Raw genomic sequence first — 23,846 nt, 5'->3', positions numbered from 1 at the left:
CTTTTAACCAAAAGTGCATGATTTTATGCTTAGCCGCCCCACTACGCGATTGAAAATTAATTACGGCCGTGGTGTTGTGTGATTGGTTGATTGACATTATCATGTGATGTTATCAATGTATCGTTAAGAGGTCAACATATCCCCTACTTATATAGAGGCCCAGTGGACGTGTGGACTAACCGTCTGTTTTCATTTTTTTCTTGACTTTACCGGCGTTTGTCCGAAACCCACTAAAACCCAAATACTTTTTTTGTTTTAACTGTATTTCTTCTGCAATTTCGATATCATAGAGTAAAATAATGATTAAATAAGTGTTTTTAGATGCGTTAACGGGAAACTAATTTTTGGTCCAAAAACATGAGCGAGTTTTCCGGTTAGCGCATTGGTTAGCGCCCTCGCTTCTCACCTAGGCGACCCGGGTTCGATTCCCGGTCTGGGCGCATGTGAGTTTGGTTAGTGGTCACTAAGCCGGACAATTGGGTTTTCTCCGGGTACTCCGCTTTCCCCCACATCACAAGACCACACTCTCGCGCAACATCGTGCCAACAGGAGTGACTTAGTATAAGCAATCATAGCTTTCTTCACAATCGTTGTAAAATATATAACGTTAAACTTACATGAGCGAGTCACTTTCACTAATTTCGTTTAATCAATACAGTATACAATATTTCTGACGTGCTGTTTCGTTTATGTTTTGAATTTAATAAATAATTATTTCCACATATTCTTTATTATTTCTCCTACGACGTATACACTATGAGTTAACTCGAATTTTTCAAATCAGAGAAGTAGTTAGGATACGCGAGTACGCGGCTGAATTCACATGGTTTTGACAAAAAAATAATTAAAAATCAGCCAAAGATGCAGTATGCGTTCTTGACTACACGATCCTAAAACTGTCCATTTTCTAAATAAAGCACACCAAAACGCCTAGAATGCACCAAAGTGCACCATGGTTTTCAAAAAAAAATCCTGTACAACCACGTATGCCCATATTTGAAATTAGGGCGTGATCGGCGAGTATTTAGCGATAGATATTGCAGCTTGTCAGTGACTGAGAATGTAATGGTGGTGGCGTGTAATTTATACTCGCACTCGGGCAAAGCACATTCGGCGAGTGCTCCGATAAGATTGTTAGTAATTTTAGGTTTTTGGAGCATAGTGCACTGACAGAATGTAACCCTGGTAAGAGCTACCCTGGTTCTTTAACGTGCACTATTGTATAGCACTGTCACACTGGCCCGCATTAAACGTCCCTTCCGTCAATGTTGTTAAGTGGTGCGGCGGGGAATCGAACCTGCGAACCTTGGATTGATAGTCAAAGATAGGTCGACAGTTGATAGGGTGATGGGTCGATAGTCAAAGATAGGTCGACAGTTGACAGGTTGATGGGTCGATAGTCACATAAACGTCGACAGTTGATAGGTTGATGGGTCGATAGTCACATAAACGTCGACAGTTGATAGGTTGATGGGTCGATAGTCACAGATAGGTCGAAAGTTGATAGGTTGATGGGTCGATAGTCACAGAAAGGTCGACAGTTGATAGGTTGATGGGTTGATAGTCACAGAAAGGTTGACAGTTGATAGGTTGATGGGTCGATAGTCACAGATAGGTCGACAGTTGATAGGTTGATGGGTCGATAGTCACAGAAAGGTTGACAGTTGATAGGTCGATGGACTGATAGTCACAGATAGGTCGACAGTTGATAGGTCGATGGGTCGATAGTCACAGAAAGGTCGACTCAAGGTTGCAAAGACAACTATTTAAAATAATAAACAAATTGTATCGATCTCCCAAGATGTGTTATTTTAAAACTGCTTGATGATACCGGGAGCCTAACGTCGGTTTCCGAGGTTAGGGAAACCTTGTTTAATTTTAGGTTTGGCATCGTATGGGTTAGTCAGGAAGTTGGCGATGTTAAGATATTCATTGAAACGTTTGGATGTCGACACGGTTTCAGATAGTTTAAACCGTTTGTACAGAAATATCAACGAATCTCCTAGATGTCAGCTGTATAAATATTTTAAATCTCTCCTCGATGTTGAATACTAATTTAGTGCAAATGTCCGTTCTATAGTAAAATTCAGATTTTCTCGTCACAAATATGGTATAGAGACTGGTTAACATCTAGGAATCGCACATGATGGTAGTCTGTGTGTGTTGTTTTTTTGTGTCGATACAGATATAGATGTAGTTGAACATGAGGACCATGTTTCCTTTGAATGCAAGAAATATGATACATCACAATGTTTTTATGCACCAGTCAATTGTAACCAGGGCCCCTCCAGGTGCGGGGAACAGCGGGGACTTTGACTTTCGGTCTAGCCAAGCCCGGGTAAAACCCCCGTCCTGCGGGCACGAACTGATGGTAAAATCCCCGCCAAATGCCCCCGCACCCCAGGGACCCTAAGTAAGGCACATTCCCCGCTATATTTGGCGCGAATACAAAACCACTGCATTCACCCGGCACTGCGGGGCCACCGGGAAGGTAAAAACACGGCTCATTTCCCCGGTTATCCCCGGTATACCCCCGGACCATGGGGGGGGGGGCGTGGTTACAATTGACTGGTGCATTACTTAGACAATATTGCAAGTGCAAATTCTTCGGTGGAGTTATTTTATAGCAAACTGTCATTCCAATTTCATGACAAATTGTTAAAGACAAGCCAATTAAAATTGTCCAATTATGCACAATAACTAAACGCCGATAGGTCTCTGCAAAATAGCGTTAAGATAGTCATGAAATTGAAGATCGCTATTATTCAAGGGCAGTAACGTCCGGTGCGTCCAGGTTCCCTGGTTCATTGCCAGTTGGGATATGAAACATTCTCGATTCGATGAATATGACCATTGTTTTCAATATGTTAACACGATTATGTTTGAAACGACCTTGTGTACCGAATGAAGAACAATTTCTTATTTACGATGACGCTTGTTTTAGATGAACAATATGTGTGTATTAAAATATCTCGTGAAAAAATACACGTTCTTACTAAATGCACTTTATTCTTTAAAACTACGATTTTGTACCGTACTCTGTCGTGTAAATCTCGTCCGATACCTTGTTTTGGTCATCAAAGGTTATTATCATCGTTTTCTGACTGCAGATCGCCAGTTTTGGAGATAGATCGGCACATGCTTACTGGTTCAGTTTGGTATTTTTAGAACTCAGGTTCATCCCAAATCTTGTAACCGTCTCCGTGGCCTTGTGGTTAAGCGTCCGCTTACGGAGCGGGAGGTCGTGGGTTCGATCCCAGGCCGCGTCATACCGAAAGACGTTAAAAGTTGGTACAAGTAGCTCCCTTGCCTGGCGCTTGGCATTTAAAGGGTAGTGCTTGGGAAAGTGGTGTACTCAGTACTGGTTCAACCCAGGAAAGTTGTATCCCGTGTATCGGTGCTTTACACCGAGCACGTTAAAGAACCAAGAGGTCTCTTCGCAAAGAGCTAGGGTATCGCACCCGGATTTCTTGTATCTCACTATGTTTCTTCAAATCTTCCAATGCCTGGATTTGACTGCGAATTGCTGTCACTTCTATCTCATGTCACTTATGGCATTTACACACAATTTAAGTCGTGATGGCGTCACGGCGGGGTCAAGCCATAATGCAGCCAATGGGCGCTGGCAGACCTTGATAAACTCAAATAAACAAAACAAACATCCCAAATCTTGTATATCTATGGCACATTAAAATAACAATTAAAATGCGTCGATTGTTAATCCTAGTCCACGTATGTGGTCTATATAACACATATAAGAAAAGTCATTTTGATAAGACCCCAAAACGCCCTGCTAAAAAAAGATTTGTCATTACAATTTGGCAATTGTATAGTAAGGGAGACACGGTTAATCTTTCAGTGAAATAGTGTTCACTGAAATTGTGACGTTAAATTGTTGACTGTCTAAACTCTTCCGATCTGACATGCTTGATTCTGTCCATATTCAAAGTATCTTTTTACACAATATTCCTATGGAATTCATTAGTTATGCGTGTATTAAGGCAAATTTACCATATTTATGAAATACAATGATTTTCCGCGCTTCTGTATATATATACTATTCTGATTCAATATATTTATATAGGGAAAAGGAATTGGGAGAATGATTGGAGAGAAAGGGGAGGGGAGAAAGAAAGGGGATAAAGAGGAGGGGGATAGAGGGGAGTAAACGGATGAGATAAAGAGGGGGAGAAAGAGTGGAGAGAAATGGGAGGGGAGAAAGATGGGGGATAAAGAGGAGGGGGAGAAAGATAAGGGATAAAGAGGGGGTGAAGAAGGGGAGAAAGAGGGGGAGTAAGGGGAGGGGGGCAAAACAGGGGATCAAGAGGGAAAGAATGTGGGGGGTGGAGGAGGGGAGAATGATAGGGGAGGGAGGTGGGCGGGAATTGAGGAGAGGAGAAAGGGAATGTGTTAGAGAAATAGTTGGAGGCGAAAGTGTGATGTGACAGGCAAAGAAAAGCGAGGAAAGGGGTAAAATGCGAAAGTTGAGAGGTTGAAAGCACATAAGAAAGTTTTTGAGAATTAAGAGGAAAAGAGGGGAGGCTATTTAAAGGTAAAACAAAGTGCGGGTAAGGGAGGCAAAGATAAGAAAGTAATAAAGATTTGATAGATCTCGAAACATGTGCGACCACATACACATGTACGATGGTGGCTCAAAGAGCCAGAAGGAAAGACGGAAGAGAGGAGACAGATCTCGTACCATGCACGACCACACGTACGAGCGGTGGCTCTGAGAGCCAGGCTCGAGAACCAGCACCGTTCTCGATTCGGTGAGAATAATCATTGCTTTCTTTATGTAGGACATTTCTTCACACATATCATTTCCGTTTTCCTTTAAAGCTGCACTCTCACAGATTGAACGTTTCGACAACTTTTTTTTTTTTTTTTCTCTGGGAACGAGCCAATTTTTGCGAAAATTCATGGAAACCAGTTATATATGAATGATGACAAAAAATTAGATCGCAGATTTTTCTATTTAAGTTCAAAATTTGATTTGTTATGCAATTTTCTTAAACGGTTTAAGCCATAAAACATTAATTTTCGAACATAAATATGAAAATCTCCGATCTTATTATTTGTCAGCAATCTTATATCATTGGTTTGAAGATGTTAACGCAAAAATTTGCTCTTTCCAAGACAAAAAATAAAAAAAGTTGTAAAAACGGTAAATCTGTGAGAGTGCAGCTTTAAGAAGTTTCGAGAAATTGGGGCCAGACATTGTATAACTGTGTGTTATCTCGCTAACGCCGAGCATGAATCGACGATGACGCAACTTGTTTGACCCTTTGAAACCGTTGTAACACTGACCTATCCAATATGTATATATATATATATATATATATATATATATATATATATATATATATATATATATATATATATATATATATATATAGTCATTTTATGTAAGAACGTTCACACAATGAGGAAAGGAAGATATATTTTAAGTAAGCATTTTTATACTGCTGAACTCCAGTTTATCATAATGGATACTGATGCTGAATCGTAATTAATGATTTGTTTTCATCGGTACCATTGTCGTGGTCTTCCTTGTCGTCCAAGGAGTTTGTTTAGTACAATCACAACCTGACTTAAATCTTGAAATTAAACAAAACTAGGTTGAAGAATTTTGTTTTCGGTATGTGTTGTTTAATGGCAATAATTCCTATCATGTCATAGAATATTTTCGTAAAATAAAGTTTTTGTCATAGTATCTATATACATTTCAAGCCAAACTTTGTGCGAACCACAAAAAAATCTGTCACTGAGCAATTTCGTGCGGCTAGGTTGCACATCTGGGTGCGGGAACATGTTATACCCCCAACAATATTAGACGTGTCCGTTAATTAATTATGCGTACTACAGATGAGAACTGCGGTTGCGGTCTGCGTGCAATTGTAATATCGACCTACTCACATTTATTCAATATGTACTCAATTTATGCATGATCATCGTTTACGTACAGCATGTATCATTTCAGTAAAAAATATCAAACTAGATCATTTTACAAAAAAAAGCAAATTAATGTTCCCACTATATTTAGGAGTTCTGGTGACCTTGAGCCTGGCCTTCAAGTATTCAAGGTCAGAGGATCCGTGTGCGGACCTGGACCCCGATGGATGCCGAGCCAACCCCCATCTATGTAGAGACCCTCTTCTCGCTGAAGTCACATGTCCTGTCACGTGCCGTACCGGATGCGGTAAGCAATAGACATGCTTCTTAATAAACATTGTGTCATTAAGTTAGATGACATGAATTGAATTCTAAATAATTAAGAATGGGCGGAATGAACGTAGCGAACAAGTCCTTCTTAATCATTAAGAATTCACTTCATGTTATCTTCATGCAACTGACTTAGAATACAACATTATCCCTGGTACATTGTAAACGCAAAATCTTACACAGGGAGTGTGTATCGGATGATTGGCAGTAGGGGCAGAAGTTGAAAATCTTAATGATTAAGTATTTTACTTAATGGTTGCCTATCTGCAATCTCATTGGCTGAGAATGTAGGTTGTATTCTAAAATACTGGTAGTTTACAAATAAGTTTTCATGATTTCGCCACAATTCAAGTACGTGACAGTAATAAAAGAAGCAACTTTTAAGTCACATATATAAAGGTGCGCAAATGGTATTCATGTACATGTAATATAAATACATATAAAAATATAAACATTCTATCTCCTTTCATTTTTTTATTTAGCATTAGTCCCTACCACCACCCTCACAGCCGTCCCCATACACCCAGCATCCGGTGTGGTAGGTGGTCACGTGATGGGCCACAGCACATTGGTTACCGACACTCTTGTTCACTTTAACGACTCCGGCGCCTGGAACCACGGACGAATCACCGGCATTCGGATGCAGTGCGGCCAGTATTTGCTTGCCATGCTGATCCAGTACAACGACGTGTGGGCTCCAAAACATGGTTTCTGGACCGACAACTGTGCGACCAACACATCCTGGACGCCCTTTTACTATTTTGGAAAGGACGAGTGGATACAACACGCAGAGTTGACAGGTTCGTGGTACACATCCAGCGTCACCTTCACCACCAACAAGCGGCGTCTGGAGACATGCGGGGTCCCTGAGGCGGGCGCTGAATTCCGTGAGGGTGGCAGACTGGAGTATGTGTTCGGTGTATTCGGATGCTACTTTGACAGCCTCCAGCTTCACTGGTCTTCTTATGTGTCTTTATAAACCAGTTAATTTGTCCTGTGAATCCACCAAATTATACCAGTTTACACGACGTCAATTTATGTTTCTACACAGACCAGTAAACACGACGTCTTTTTATTTTTCTACACAGATCAGTAAGCACGACGTCTATTTAGGTTTCTAGACAGACCAGTAAACACGACGTGTATTTATGTTTCAACACAGACCAGTAAACACGACGTGTATTTATGTTTCTACACAGACCAGTAAACACGACGTCTATTTATGTTTCTACGCAGACCAGTAAACACGACGTGTACTTATGTTTCTACGCAGACCAGTAAACACGACGTGTACTTATGTTTCTACACAGACCAGTAAACACGACGTGTAGTTATGTTTCTACACAAACTAGTAAACACGTCGTGTAGTTATGTTTTTACACAGACCAGTAAACACGACGTGTATTTATGTTTCTACACAGACCAGTAAACACGACATGTATTTATGTTTCAACACAGACAGTTAACATATAGTGTATTTTATATCTATATTAGAAATTTAAGTCGCACAGCGACCTGATAGTTCGAATTTATTGTACAATGTTATAATCTTATATTGAGAAAGAAAGATAAGAGCAACATAACGATTTCTTCCAGCTAGGTATTAACATTTTCAGATCTGCGAGAGAATGAAATCGATGTTAAACAAAGATCCAGGACATCAGTTCAATTTATTATAATCAAACAAACAACCAATTTAAAATTCCAAGGAAAACAAATTATATACAATTCATAAAAATTTGATCATATATACAAAGTATTTAAAACCAAAGACTCATTGACAGCATGAAAGTCATGAAGATAGCACTTGATTACGAAGCTCAAAAGGTAGATATAAGATAGCACGAATACATTCAATATTAATAACAACGAGGTAAAGAGTAAACATAATTAAAAATGTCCTGATGAAAGATTACTGAAACACTTCATAGCATAAGTTAAGACAAGGGTCTCAATAGGCACTGTTTAAGAGAAAACAAACGATAAAAAATGTAAAAATGACTTCAATAAACAACTGATCATGAAACACCAAAAAGTGAGATTCCATTTCAAGAGTGCAAAATATTTGATATTCCATTTCAAGAGTGCAAAATATTTGAGATTCCATTTCAAGAGTGCAAAATATTTGAGATTCCATTAAAAGAGTGGAATATATTTGAGATTCCATTAAAAGAGTGGAATATATTTGAGATTCCATTAAAAGAGTGGAATATATTTGAGATTCCATTAAAAGAGTGGAATATATTTGAGATTCCATTTCATGAGTGGAATATATTTGAGATTCCATTTCATGAGTGGAATATATTTGAGATTCCATTTCAAGAGTGGAATATATTTGAGATTCCATTTCAAGAGTGGAATATATTTGAGATTCCATTTCATGAGTGGAATATATTTGAGATTCCATTTCATGAGTGGAATATATTTGAGAGGGCAGATCTGTACTAACGAATTGTCAATACCATAAGTATCCTGGTAATATAGAATGGTTGTCGGGGTAGAAATGAATCAAATATTTAATTTTTGGTGCTCAAATATATATATATTGTCAATATTACTGAGTCAATATTAATTGTATTGATCTTGGATCGATCGCTATAAAACAGACGCAATACCTTGTATTGTATTGATTAGATATAACTAAAACGGAATACTTGTCAGATCACTTATCAAAATAAAATGTTGTCATCTGATAGTATGTAAAAGCGTTCAACTAAATATCAGTTAAGAAGTATAATTACAACACAGGTCTAAACAGACAGAAAACCCTGTTAGTCCAATTAAAAACGTTTATTTTCAAAGAGACCATACTCTGAAGATTTGGCAACTAAAGGTAGCAACAACAGTTAAAATCATTGTTTCATACGTTGCTTTATATCATTATTGGCATCATCTAAAAAACACTAAAGCAGTTCGAGTTGGACTTGTACATGTATAATTATACATCGTGTAAGTAGAAGAATAATGTATGTCAGTATTATAATGGGTATGTACACTATTTACAGCAAATGCCATTGGGCAGATTGTTCAGAACTTTGTGAAAGTAACCGTTGTTAACGTCATCGTTGCTTACTTTAAAGCTGCACTCTCACAGATTTATCGGTTTTACAACTTTTCTTTTGTCTTGGAAAGATATTTTTTTGCGTAAACACCTTCAAACCAATGATATATGATTGCTGACAAAAATCAGATCGTAGTTTTTCATATTTCCGTTTAAAAAATAATGATTTATGGCTGAAACCGTTAGTAACTAAGAACAATGCATAAAACATCAATTTTGGAATTAAAATATAAAAATCCGTTTACATGGATTTTCGCAAAAATGGGCAAGTTCCAAGACAAAAAAAAAAAAAAAAATGTCAAAACTTTCAATCTGTGAGAGTGCAGCTTTAAAACGTTACCTTGTGTATGATATCTCCGATATTTAGTAGATACTAATCTATTTTAGATCGATTGTGACAAAAGCTAAGCTTATAGGATCACTCTCAATTTCTGGGCAGAAACCAGAAGTGTGTCCTTTATGAAAGGCCATAGAAAAGTACCCCTGGTGGGGATTGAACCAACGACCTCTTGGGTGAAAGGGGGACATCTATACCACTGAACCACTGAGAGGGGTACACATTTACCACTAAACCACTGAGAGGGGCACACATATACCACTGAACCACTCTGACCACTCAGAAATTTGTTTAAATCAAGTCCAACTAAAGCAGTTGCCTCAAATATTGTTCGAAAATAGAAGTAGATCATAAGTGTGTCCGTGTTGTAAAGATGTGAAAGTTAACAAAGATGACGTTAACAACGTTGTTAACTTTAACAAAGTTCTGAACAATCGAACCAGTGCATGTGAAAGGAAAATAAGAAAACGACTTATTTATTTTTCATGTATGTGTAACTAGAATTTAAATTACAAATAATGCTTGTTAATGGAATAAGTGTTTGTCATCGATTGCTATGCACGTGTAAAATGAATCCTCAAACTGAAACCGTGGTAACGATAAAACAATACATTTAAAAAAACAACATCAAACTGTATAATTACTAAAATCTAAATTACCTGAAAAACTTCTAATGAAAATATTAAAATGACTTCATATATTTTAGTTTAATTGTTAATTAAAGTAGAAGCATATATTTTAAAACAATAAAAGTTTAAAAAAAATAGGTCCAGTTTCAATAAGATATCTTGGCCTTGAGCCTGCTTAAAAAGACACTCTTATTCAAAATACATAAACATGTAAAACAGACATACATTTTGAGTGATAAACCTTTAACTACTTACTAAATAATGCATTTGTGTAAAATATTAATAACTGATAACAAGATTGTAACCATGGATTTAATAGCTGCAAACGCAAAAATATTAAATGATTGGTGAGTGCTAAAATATTTACTGTGATCTACTCTTGTCTCATAAGGTAGAAATAACATGTTTTCTGCACCTTTCTTTCAAATTAAACTCCGTATCCTTCATAAGAACCATTGCTTTCGACATTTATTCATCCAGTTTGAAATAGTAAAACAATATTAATTGTGCTAAATCTTATTTGAGAGTAAGAGCGCATATTTAAGAGAGCTCGGGTACAAACGCAAACCTACGGTTGGAAAACGTACGATAAATGTCCAAAAGCAGTTATAGCCTTAAAGCTCCACTCTCACAGATTTACCGTTTTTACAACTTTTGGAAACAGCAAATTTTTGCGTATCTGCAAACCAATGATAAAAGATTGCTGACAAAAGATCAAAGCGCAGATTTGCATATTTCTGTTCGAAAATTAATGTTTTATGGCTTAAACCGTTACTAACGGTTTAAAAAAATGCATAAAACATGAATTTTTGAACTTAAATATAAATATTTGCGATCTTATTTTTGTCAGCAATCTAATATCACTGGTTTCCATGGATTTTCGCAAAAATTGGCTCGTTCCAAGACTTAAAGTAAGAAGAGTTGTCAAATGTTCAATCTGTGAGAGTGCAGCTTTTAACGAGGTTACGCCTTTATTACCACGGGGCATTGGACACGCAAACAACTCGTATCAGATTGTTAAATGACGAAGACGATGTCAGATATGGTCGCTATTAAAATGACGAAATGTGAATATAGTTTGTTTAACAAATTTTCAATGTCTCATTAACCTAAAGCTCTGCGGTTATTTCATCTAGAATTCAGTGATGTCGTATAACCAGAGGAGAAATTCAGAAATATAACACTGTACTGCTGAAACCATTTGGTACAAACACGCTCCTATAAACCTGGACGAAACAACCCCCAGATAAAGAATCAATTTGTTCTACTTTAAATAAAGGCCAAAAAAAAATGATAAGAAAGACAAAAAATATACAAAATGTCATTATATCACAGGATTGTAGGCGGCAATGCGCTGCCAATAAAATGCAAGCTGGCGTTTATGTAATGAATAAAGGTTATTCGTATGTATCTACCAAATTAATGCTTTTAAGGCGAAAAAGACGCTAATTACCATTTCATTTTGGTAAATGCATACCAATAGTGCTCGAGATTACATTTTGTCTGACATACTGAACCCTGTGTTGAAATCTGCCGGTTCAATTGATTAAATCAATAACTGCTGACTGCTGATTTACCAAAATAAATATGAGGCAGAAAATACTGCCATTCATTAGACAAAATATAATTTCGAACATTAAAGTAAAGATAATGGCATGTACAAGCATCAACAATCTAATAACCCGCTATCCTGAACGACTGGGTACTGAACATAATTCTGTAATTTAGTAAACTTTAACAAACTAGTATTAATAAGAATACCGGTACTAGCATTATAATGCTTCCCTAATATAACAGCTACCAGAAATTTAATACAAAACTACGGTGTTTCGTTAGGGCCATCGTGTTTTCGTCGTCGGCCTTCGAGTGTTCGCTCTTAAGCGTAAGGTCGAAGACACGATGGCCCTAACGGAACTCCGTAGCATACAGTTATTTATGCCTTAAAGACTTTTAGCATCATCATGTCATGGAATTTTGTTTTTCTACATGCATACTATTATAACTAATGGTTTAACTACATACATGTATATAACATTCGAAAATCTTTGGTTCCATTGCTTTTATAATACTTTCATTCAACAGCTTTAAATTCAAACTACGGGCGATTTCGTGGGTTATAAACTAGTTTTGAGTTTTTATTGGTTTTACAAACTGTGTATTTTGTGACAGTTTCAAACTAAATGAATATCAGTTTTTATCGTTTGTTTCACGAAAACTGAAACTAGTTTTTGAAACTATCAGAACCCCCGGAGGCGGTTTCGTCGGTTCGTTCCACCCGAACTCATTTTGAAAAAAACAAACATGGCGGACAGTGATCAAACACATGTGTCAAAACAACATTTAGCTAAATCAGGCAAACGGCCATTTGCGGTATATTTTTTTTGATGAAATTCAGAAATAATGACGGCATGCAGAAGCTCAACCACATTGTTGAACCTGGACACAAAACAATGCATTTGTTACTTCAAGCTAAACGTTCGAAACAGGTTTCCAAACCTCCGAAACCATTGAAACCAAAACTGAAACTAGCTTGGTGTCAACAAAAACGCCCGAAGTACATGTACACAATGAAATCGCTTTAATGCTGAATGGTATAACAAAAAAAAACAGACAAAAAGTACATTGAGCAGTGGCTTCAACACTGAAGCGGTTTTTGACTTTTTCATAAATATATTTTTACTAAATAAGGCCTATTTTTTAATTGTAATATATGAAAATAATCAAAAGTTATTTTTGTATGAATTAAAGGTAGACACATGAATAAGCATAAGTTCACTCTGTGTCAAGTATCAATGTTTCAGCAATGGCTAATGGTAATAAGGCTGCATTTACCAGCAAAAGGCATGGAGCATCGCAGACACACGACCAATTTATTTCCTAAATTCTTAACCAGCTTATTGATTGAGATTATATTTCGTCTATTACACCAGTCTCTGTTAAAATCTACCTATTTACGTGACTAAAATCTATAACGGCTGACTGCTGATTTACCCCCAAACAAGTGGCAGATTTGAAAAATAAATACTGCCATCCAATTGTATAAAAGATGATTTCGAACAACTATCTAACTTTAAGATGTGTTCATTAAGGCAAGTCCCATTAATAAAGAATTGTAGATCTGTTTTTAAGTGTGTTCCACGTCTTTGTCCGGATGAAGACTCGTGGGTCCGTCTCTTCGACTGAACGCTACATCCGTCATTGGTCCCCGCGTACTCGTCAATGTTAACATTTCGGAAATCACGCCTTGGGACATTGGTTCTTCTTCAAGCACAACCGCATTTTCCACTTGGTCTACATCCTGGAATGTAGGTTTGTGCCTTTTAGGATTTTACTTTTCGTGGAACGGCGACCGTGCAGTACCCGCGTTATGAATGCCGATATGTGACATATCCATTTCACACACAAATGGTATTTTGCTGGTATGTTTTCGTACAAATAATGCTGACTTTAATGTCATGATCAGAATAATTGTTCGCGTTTCGTTTTCACTGCTTCCTTTCCTCACACATTATTTAGTTTGGTCAGTGACAATGTTCTCTAGTATTTCCATTTATGTTTGTTTTTCAATAATGCATAATGGTCTTTTCTGCCTCCCACCAAAATCGCACGCGAGTACATCCGTCAACTAATCACGTTCACCACGTCAATTCTGCATCAACGTAAACTTCACGGCGCCGTCATCCAATTCCCCACTGACAGTACCGTTCTCCGGCTCGTCCGAGTACGTCGTGATGTTCGGCATACTGTCCATGTTTTCATTCTCCACACTGGAGACGGAACGAAGGAACTTTGCCGTGCTCTGAGTGTGACCCTTCATCTCGGTCTGTATTTGCTTGGCATAGTTCCAGTTAAGGACCTTGAACTTCCGGAGTAACGCGATCAGTGGGATGCAGCCTATGGAAGAGAAGACGAGCACGAAGGCGATCATCGCCCCGTACCATGGGTAGCTTCGATTTATCGACTTAGACTGAAAGACAAAAACGAAATACATATATTGTAGTAAATGCGGTATTAAATTTCTAAGATCTTTAGTTAACTGAATGAAACTGTCTGACTCCAAGAATACGAAATATGATAACACAATGTATAACGTAAGTGCCGGCCAGTAATGGTTATGGTTGGCGTTATGCAAAATGACGTCCGGGCCAAACTACGACAACAAGGCTGTGACACAACCTTGACTTTTCTCTCCAAAATACACCAGCTTCGGAACAAAAAATGGTTTAAACTTTTATCTACAAATATTTTTATCCTCACCAGTTCTGAACTATAGGCTTCGTAGACGAGGGGTTTGATAAAGTATGAGACGATGGTGGAGATGAGGAGAATGGCCACCAGGAACGGGGCTATAAACTTCCACACGATCTTCCAGTACCGGCTGGGCTGTTTACCGATCATGAACTCAATATCATCAGCAAACCTAGGAAAACATACAAAAACATGAAACATGGGAAATAATGATTGTGATGTTTGAATCCCGGTTGATTTCAATGTTCTGCTAGTTTCCTCATGACTTTTTATTTTTTATCTCATGGAAATACCATCAGGTAATATCATGTAATGTTTGCTACGTCCACGGTTGCTCTTAGGGAAATTACTTCATGTAATATCATGCAATGTTTGCTACGTCCACGGTTGCTCTTAGGGAAATTACTTCATGTAATATCATGCAATGTTTGCTACGTCCACGGTTGCTCTTAGGGAAATTACTTCATGTAATACCATGTAATGTTTGCTACGTCCACGGTTGCTCTTAGGGAAATTACTTCATGCAATACCATGTAATGTTTGCTACGTCCACGGTTGCTCTTAGGGAAATTACTTCATGTAATATCATGCAATGTTTGCTACGTCCACGGTTGCTCTTAGGGAAATTACTTCATGTAATATCATGCAATGTTTGCTACGTCCACGGTTGCTCTTAGGGAAATTACTTCATGTAATACCATGTAATGTTTGCTACGTCCACGGTTGCTCTTAGGGAAATTACTTCATGTAATATCATGCAATTTTTGCTACGTCCACGGTTGCTCTTAGGGAAATTACTTCATGTAATACCATGTAATGTTTGCTACGTCCACGGTTGCTCTTAGGGAAATTACTTCATGTAATACCATGTAATGTTGGCTACGTCCACGGTTGCTCTTAGGGAAATTACTTCATGTAATACCATGTAATGTATGCTTTGTCCACACGTGCTCTTAGGGATTTGACTTCATGTAATACCATGTTATGTGTGCTTTGTCCACACGTGCTCTTAGGGATTTGACTTCATGTAATACCATGTAATGTATGCTTTGTCCTCACGTGCTCTTAGGGATTTGACTTCATGTAATACCATGTTATGTGTGCTTTGTCCACACGTGCTCTTAGGGATTTGACTTCATGTAATACCATGTAATGTTTGCTACGTCCACGGTTGCTCTTAGGGAAATTACTTCATGTAATACCATGTAATGTTGGCTACGTCCACGGTTGCTCTTAGGGAAATTGCTTCATGTAATACCATGTAATGTATGCTTTGTCCTCACGTGCTCTTAGGGATTTGACTTCATGTAATACAATGTTATGTGTGCTTTGTCCACACGTGCTCTTAGGGATTTGACTTCATGTAATACCATGTAATGTTTGCTACGTCCACGGTTGCTCTTAGTGATTTGACTTCATGTAATACCATGTAATGTTTGCTTTGTCCACACGTGCTCTTAGGGATTTGACTTCATGTAATACCATGTTATGTGTGCTTTGTCCACACGTGCTCTTAGGGATTTGACTTCATGTAATACCATGTTATGTGTGCTTTGTCCACACGTGCTCTTAGGGATTTGACTTCATGTAATACCATGTAATGTTTGCTACGTCCACGGTTGCTCTTAGGGAAATTACTTCATGCAATACCATGTAATGTTGGCTACGTCCACGGTTGCTCTTAGGGAAATTACTTCATGTAATACCATGTAATGTATGCTTTGTCCTCACTTGCTCTTAGGGATTTGACTTCATGTTATACCATGTAATGTATGCTTTGTCCTCACGTGCTCTTAGGGATTTGACTTCATGTAATACCATGTAATGTATGCTTTGTCCACACGTGCTCTTAGGGATTTGACTTCATGTAATACCATGTAATGTATGCTTTGTCCTCACGTGCTCTTAGGGATTTGACTTCATGTAATACCATGTTATGTGTGCTTTGTCCACACGTGCTCTTAGGGATTTGACTTCATGTAATACCATGTAATGTTTGCTACGTCCACGGTTGCTCTTAGGGAAATTACTTCATGTAATACCATGTAATGTTTGCTTTGTCCACACGTGCTCTTAAGGATTTGACTTCATGTAATACCATGTTATGTTTGCTTTGTCCACACGTGCTCTTAGGGATTTGACTTCATGTAATACCATGTAATGTTTGCTACGTCCACGGTTGCTCTAAGTGATTTGACTTCATGTAATACCATGTAATGTTTGCTTTGTCCACACGTGCTCTTAGGGATTTGACTTCATGTAATACCATGTTATGTGTGCTTTGTCCACACGTGCTCTTAGGGATTTGACTTCATGTAATACCATGTTATGTGTGCTTTGTCCACACGTGCTCTTAGGGATTTGACTTCATGTAATACCATGTAATGTTTGCTACGTCCACGGTTGCTCTTAGGGAAATTACTTCATGTAATACCATGTAATGTTGGCTACGTCCACGGTTGCTCTTAGGGAAATTGCTTCATGTAATACCATGTAATGTATGCTTTGTCCTCACGTGCTCTTAGGGATTTGACTTCATGTAATACAATGTTATGTGTGCTTTGTCCACACGTGCTCTTAGGGATTTGACTTCATGTAATACCATGTAATGTTTGCTACGTCCACGGTTGCTCTTAGTGATTTGACTTCATGTAATACCATGTAATGTTTGCTTTGTCCACACGTGCTCTTAGGGATTTGACTTCATGTAATACCATGTTATGTGTGCTTTGTCCACACGTGCTCTTAGGGATTTGACTTCATGTAATACCATGTTATGTGTGCTTTGTCCACACGTGCTCTTAGGGATTTGACTTCATGTAATACCATGTAATGTTTGCTACGTCCACGGTTGCTCTTAGGGAAATTACTTCATGCAATACCATGTAATGTTGGCTACGTCCACGGTTGCTCTTAGGGAAATTACTTCATGTAATACCATGTAATGTATGCTTTGTCCTCACTTGCTCTTAGGGATTTGACTTCATGTTATACCATGTAATGTATGCTTTGTCCTCACGTGCTCTTAGGGATTTGACTTCATGTAATACCATGTAATGTATGCTTTGTCCACACGTGCTCTTAGGGATTTGACTTCATGTAATACCATGTAATGTATGCTTTGTCCTCACGTGCTCTTAGGGATTTGACTTCATGTAATACCATGTTATGTGTGCTTTGTCCACACGTGCTCTTAGGGATTTGACTTCATGTAATACCATGTAATGTTTGCTACGTCCACGGTTGCTCTTAGGGAAATTACTTCATGTAATACCATGTAATGTTTGCTTTGTCCACACGTGCTCTTAAGGATTTGACTTCATGTAATACCATGTTATGTTTGCTTTGTCCACACGTGCTCTTAGGGATTTGACTTCATGTAATACCATGTAATGTTTGCTACGTCCACGGTTGCTCTAAGTGATTTGACTTCATGTAATACCATGTAATGTTTGCTTTGTCCACACGTGCTCTTAGGGATTTGACTTCATGTAATACCATGTTATGTGTGCTTTGTCCACACGTGCTCTTAGGGATTTGACTTCATGTAATACCATGTTATGTGTGCTTTGTCCACACGTGCTCTTAGGGATTTGACTTCATGTAATACCATGTAATGTTTGCTACGTCCACGGTTGCTCTAAGTGATTTGACTTCATGTAATACCATGTAATGTTTGCTTTGTCCACACGTGCTCTTAGGGATTTGACTTCATGTAATACCATGTTATGTGTGCTTTGTCCACACGTGCTCTTAGGGATTTGACTTCATGTAATACCATGTTATGTGTGCTTTGTCCACACGTGCTCTTAGGGATTTGACTTCATGTAATACCATGCAATGTTGGCTACGTCCACGGTTGCTCTTAGGGAAATTACTTTATGTAATACCATGTAATGTTTGCTTTGTCCACACGTGCTCTTAGGGATTTGACTTCATGTAATACCATGTAATGTTTGCTTTGTCCACACGTGCTCTTAGGGAGATGACTTCATGTAATACCATGTCATGTTTTCCTTGTACACACGTGCTCTTAGGGAGATGACTTCATGTAATACCATGTAACGATTGAATTGTCCAAACGTGATCTCATAGGCAACCTCTTTAGCAAACTCGTAGGCCACGGGTGAGTTGATCATGGCTTAATACCTTGTTGTGATATAGCGCGATGGTTCTTTCCCCAAAAAGTAAGTACTGCACATGTGCGCCAAGTTTCATTGACTTAATCTTTAACGGTTTTGGCGTTATGATAAGCATTCTATTTTTGATGTAGTATGTATGTGGTATGTCTTTGGTGTTTGAATTTGTGTATGTGCTGTGTATACTTTTGTGTCTATTGTTTCCTATAGAAATTGGGGTTGGCGTTTGGGATATGTATTATAATGTTGTAACCATAGAGTTGATAGGTGATATTTGGCGAAAATTGCTACACTGTGCTTAAAAAGTTGCGTCTCTAGTTTTGAGAAAGTTGTTTTTAAATTTCATATATTTTTCGAAAAATTAAAACAACTTTCTAGAATGAAATTATAATATCAGTAATGATGCACATACTTGTCGACGCCGTATATCCATCCAATGGTGAAGCACTCCATCATTGCGACGGTAATAAGCGGAAAAGATCCGGCGAAGTTGTCAAACAGGGCCACCCAGTAGGAACCGCTCCCGAGGACAAACAACAGGCCGATCAGACACGATACACCGCATATAAGAGCTGGAATAGACGCAAGGGGATGTATATGCTACACGTTATGTATGTTGTTGTTGCTTGTAAACGTTTTAGAATATGAACAAAGATTATTTGAGACCAGTGGTGGTATTCATAAAACATCTTAAGTCATTTCTTAACTAATGAAGTCAATTTCCTAATATTATCATAATCAACTTAAAAGAAAAGTATAACTATTTTTACATAAAAGTATCTAGTTTAATTCAAATCAGTGAAAAATAAAGTATTTCAGATATTTTGAAACGAATATATCAAATGATAAGTGAGTTACTTAACAGTGAGAAAATGAATTAAGTTATGAAATGACTTAAGATGTTTAAGAATGCCGGCCCAGGTATGTCTCCGATGACTCATATAATGAGAAATAACAGCATGAGGGTAATATTCGGTCCCACTCTAATGTTACACAAAGCATAACTACAACAGACCATTATTCTACCTCCGTACAGATATATCAGCCTACTGATTTTCCAACTTAAGTACCAGTGTGTGTCTACCACGGATAAGTTACGTCATATATGCTACGTCGGAGGGCAACGTTTTGCTTAAAATGAAGACTTAAAACAAAGATTACTTTTCGTTTACTACACCTTTTTAAATAAAACAAAGGCCAGTCTATGTCGCTTAAGGAGCAACGCCTTCGTTTTATTTCCGGAGTTTGATAAGGTGATTAGTTTCATGAAACACTTCGACAACCTGTTTCTTAAATACTGTTTTGACACAGCTCCGTCAGACGGCCGTTTTATGAAAAGGTTTGTCGAAGTGTTTTAACAACCTAAACAAAGTCAAACTCTGGCAAATACAAACGGCGGGGCTCCGTAAGCGGCGTACACTGTGCTATGTTTCATTTAAAATGAAGAAGAAATAGTGAAATTATATTTGTTTAAAGTCTTCATTCGGAGCAAAATGTTGCCTTTCGACGTAGCATTCATGACGTAATTTATCACGCAATGAATACGCCAGAGTATGATTTTCAATATCAGGTGTATATTCTGCCATGATTGCACGGCCCCATACATACCACTTGTGAGCCACTTCCTCCTGGTGATTGCTGGGAAGGGTTCAAGGTCGTATATGGAAGCGGTGAAGCCCTCGATGGTTCCGAACTCTGAGCCCATGCCAAGAGATAACAACATCATGAAGAAGATGATTGACCAGAAGGGGCTGGAGGGTCCGAATTCCACGATCGCCTGGGTGAAGATGATGAACGCCAGACCCGTCCCTGAGGCCGCCTGCAGGGCAAGGGGCGTTAGTGATATACATCTATGTCTTAGAAATAAATAAAGAAACGAGTTTTTCATGGTCTTGACTAGAATAGTGCATGATGCCAGGTCGGCACTGCTGCTAAAAAGATGTGTCGCATCACGAAACTTTTGACCCATTGTCGAAAGCAGTACATTGTATATAAAACAACAACCGCATAGAACTCAAAATGAATTGAACTATTATAATAATAAAAGGTCAATAAAATCGAAAATGGGTCAACAATCTCAACATGTGACAATATAAGTGTTTGGCATAACACACAAAGTTCGGACTAGAAATTGTCTTTCTTTGAGGTGTACCGCAAAACCCCCCTACCATAACATAAGACCAAATAAAAGTCGGTTCTGAAGTAGGGACGCAAGCCAAAAGGTTACGCCCCTAAGTTTCGCCCCCCTCTAACGGCAAATCCGCCCCTGACCGTCTACACGAGGTTCCTACATTATGTCTGTCTAGTTTTTGTCCCTGTTTTAGTTACCGCGAGAGTTGATCATGTGTAAGTTTTTGTGCATTCGTTTGTGTTTCACTTTTATGGCGTGTAAGTTTGACCTTTCATACACTCACCGGCCCCGTCCAAACTTTTAATGCCATAAAGCTGTGTTCACCACTGACATTGACATACGATAGTGTAATGCCCTACTTGTGTATAACCTAGATGTCCTTGATACGTCGTTGCGTGCTTAATTGACAAAAACATTCTGAAATACGATACGACGGAGGTAATGGGAAATGGTTTTAAAACATGTAATTACGACAGATAATTGACCTTCAACCCGTTCAAGAACATCTAAACTTGCAAGGATTGTATGGTATACTGAAAAGAAATCCAACAACAACACTTCATCCTATGAATGTAAGTCAAGGTATATGCCGCTTTAATAGTACAGCTGTAACTCAATCTGGCATAGACTTGCGGGCACTGGATAGGTTTTCTTTGAAGGTAATGGTGGGGGCTGATGATTGATCGTGACTTTTATTTTATTTTTAACTTTTTATTTTGTGTCTTAGATAGTGCAAATTTTTGCGTAAATATCTGCAAACCAATGATATAAGATTGCCGACAAAAGATCAGATCGTAGATTTTCATATTTCCGTTCGAAAATTAATGATAATGACCTAAAAAAAGGCATAAAACATCAATTTTTGAACTTATAAATATGTATCTGCGATCTGTTTTCTTGTCAGTAGTCTCATTTAACTGGTTTCCATGGATTTTCGCAAAAAATGGCTTGTTCCAATACAAAAATAAAAATAAAAAAGTTGCCAAACCGTTCAATCTGTGAGAGTGCAGCTTAAAAACGTTTTACTACGCAGTTGAGCATCGTCATCTGTAACATGATTTGTAGAGCAAAATAAATGCAGTAAGTCCACGCTAACAGGCCGGCGACCTATATGTTGTGATAAGTGCGCGCAAAATGAATAATTGTACCATATACCAGGATTTAATACTGATTAGTCGTCCAGAGGCTAGTTATGGTTATAGTCATTACAGCAACTATCAATGCCTGTATTTATTGCAGCTAAAATAACGAAACCAGCCCGACTTCACATACAGCAGAAGTTCGCGCCACAAACATATTGCAACAGACCATCCGACCTGTCAACCAACCATCACATTTTGTTTGTGTGTGTGGGAAGGGGGGAGGGGGGAGGGGGGGGGGGGCAATTCACTAATTTGAAATCGTTAAACTGTTTTTGATAATATCAATTTTAATTATCGATATGATAGATAAATGCAAAACTGACAAGTGCGCACATGAAAGACATCAAAATCAAATGAAACATTTAAATTTTGCATATAAATGCGTATCATTTCAAGCTAAATGGTTATTTGATACGTTGGATCTATAATTTGTCATTATACATAATACATTGTTATAAGTCTAGACGATGTATTTGTCTCGTTAATGGAATGATAGTTTTCCATTAAATAATCTTGATCACAGACTTTATATTGGATACGTTTTTTTCCAATTATTTCTAGAACTTCATGCAACGATGTATTTGTCTCATTAATGAACTGGTAGTTTTCTATTAAAGGGATTTATTCACAGACTTTATATTAGATACGATTGTTTTCAAACCTTGTTGAAATAATTACATTATTTATCAACCTTTCATTCTTTTGAACACAAAACCGCAACTGACAAATATTCATTCGAACCGAATATTGTAAATTCAAGCCTAAATCATATCAATTTTCAATGGTTATTAATAACGCTTTTCAGCAAAATAGTGTGTTTTTCTGCCATATCAGTTTCAAAAAATAATAAAAAATAGAGCTCTATTTTTCAACTTATAACGATGTTTTACAATTGAAACAAGTATATTATTCACATTTCACACGAAATATATTTTTGCATATTAATACTTTACAAACAATTTCGTAAATTAGAGGGAGTTGGCCTAAAATCTCTTTTAATCTACACAAGACCTTTTTACAGGGTAAAAATACGTGTGTCAAAAAGGTTTTATTAATGGACACTAAGCCTAGGCCAAGATTAAAAGGACAATACAACAAGGTTTCGTCAATTCGAATTAAAATACTGCCTAAGCCTTCAATAACCAGCTTAGATTTCACCTAATTTTAAGATTTGAATCCAAGTGTTTTGATTGGACTGTAAAATAACTGGCCTAATTCAAAAGCGTTCTTTTCTGTCCTAAGTCACGCCTCAGTGATTCCATTCAGTCCATTGGCCAGTTATTTTTACAGTCCATTCAAAATACTAACGATCTTTAAATCAAGTGAAATCTAAGACAACTCAAGCCAAAGGTCCGGAACTTAATTTCGCTTGTACACAGAGAGAATCGCTTCGAGTGCGGATGGTCGCGGGTTCAAACACCGTTTGCGTTAAACTAAAAAAACAACTAAATATTGTACCTTGCTTAGCGCTCGGCATTAGGATTGGCGAATACAGTAATCTGATAATTTGCCACGTGACTTTAACTACCGAATTTCTCCGAAGTTTTACAGAACCACTGTGAAATGGGCTAATAGCTGATGATGTACATAGTACTGGTTAAACCCAGGAAAGCTCATGTCACTTATGGCATTTAAAATAGTTTGTGTAGGCGTCACAGCGGGGTTTAGCCAATAGGCGCTGGCAGACCTTTTCAAACTAAAAACAAACATAAAAACAGTACAAACAGACATGTTTCCTTGCAACAAAAACAAGTGGAAGGGCAACCTTGTCCATACACTAAAATAAGGGACAATTTTTAAAACATTTCTTTACTACCATTTAACTTCATTATGCACAACTGTAATGCACAAACTGGCTATCGGCCATGATTCTTATCAAAACCATACTTTCTAATACAGCATCACCCAACAGCAACTGCATATAAACTGCATATAAA

The 23,846-nt window shown here is 37.8% G+C and overlaps 2 protein-coding genes across 2 annotated transcripts in view; one reads left to right on the top strand and one right to left on the bottom strand.

Annotated features, from left to right (window-relative positions):
- The first annotated feature begins 5,415 nt into the window (after positions 1-5,415).
- LOC128242582 (uncharacterized) lies at positions 5,416-7,232 on the top strand. Its single transcript, XM_052959800.1, has 3 exons — positions 5,416-5,447; positions 6,044-6,199; positions 6,705-7,232. The coding sequence occupies exons 1-3, from the start codon at positions 5,423-5,425 to the stop codon at positions 7,199-7,201; spliced, it is 678 nt and encodes a 225-aa protein (XP_052815760.1). The 5' UTR covers positions 5,416-5,422; the 3' UTR covers positions 7,202-7,232.
- A 641-nt stretch (positions 7,233-7,873) lies between these two features.
- Positions 7,874-23,846, bottom strand: part of LOC128243120 (sodium- and chloride-dependent transporter XTRP3-like) — a 45,042-nt gene continuing 29,069 nt past the window's right edge. Inside the window, exons 7-10 of the mRNA XM_052960675.1 lie at positions 20,245-20,455; positions 19,049-19,208; positions 14,507-14,669; positions 7,874-14,216 (exon numbers count right to left, since the gene is read on the bottom strand). Coding sequence (XP_052816635.1) covers positions 13,893-14,216; positions 14,507-14,669; positions 19,049-19,208; positions 20,245-20,455 — 858 coding nt within the window. The 3' untranslated portion in view covers positions 7,874-13,892. The remainder of the gene's footprint in view (positions 14,217-14,506; positions 14,670-19,048; positions 19,209-20,244; positions 20,456-23,846) is intronic.

This window comes from Mya arenaria, chromosome 8, assembly GCF_026914265.1.
Source record: "Mya arenaria isolate MELC-2E11 chromosome 8, ASM2691426v1".
NCBI classification, from domain to species: Eukaryota; Metazoa; Mollusca; class Bivalvia; order Myida; family Myidae; genus Mya; species Mya arenaria.
The sequence above is the reverse complement of the archived record's forward strand: the minus strand, read 5'-3'. Positions and strand labels throughout refer to the sequence as shown.

Bases quoted from the DNA above. Each gene is read 5' to 3' on its own strand.
- LOC128242582 (XM_052959800.1), top strand. From the start codon at position 5,423: ATGAGGAAAGGAAGATATATTTTAA. The intron at 5,448-6,043 runs GTAAGCATTTTT...CACTATATTTAG, and splicing joins GAAAGGAAGATATATTTTAA to GAGTTCTGGTGACCTTGAGC. The intron at 6,200-6,704 runs GTAAGCAATAGA...TTTTTTATTTAG, and splicing joins CACGTGCCGTACCGGATGCG to CATTAGTCCCTACCACCACC.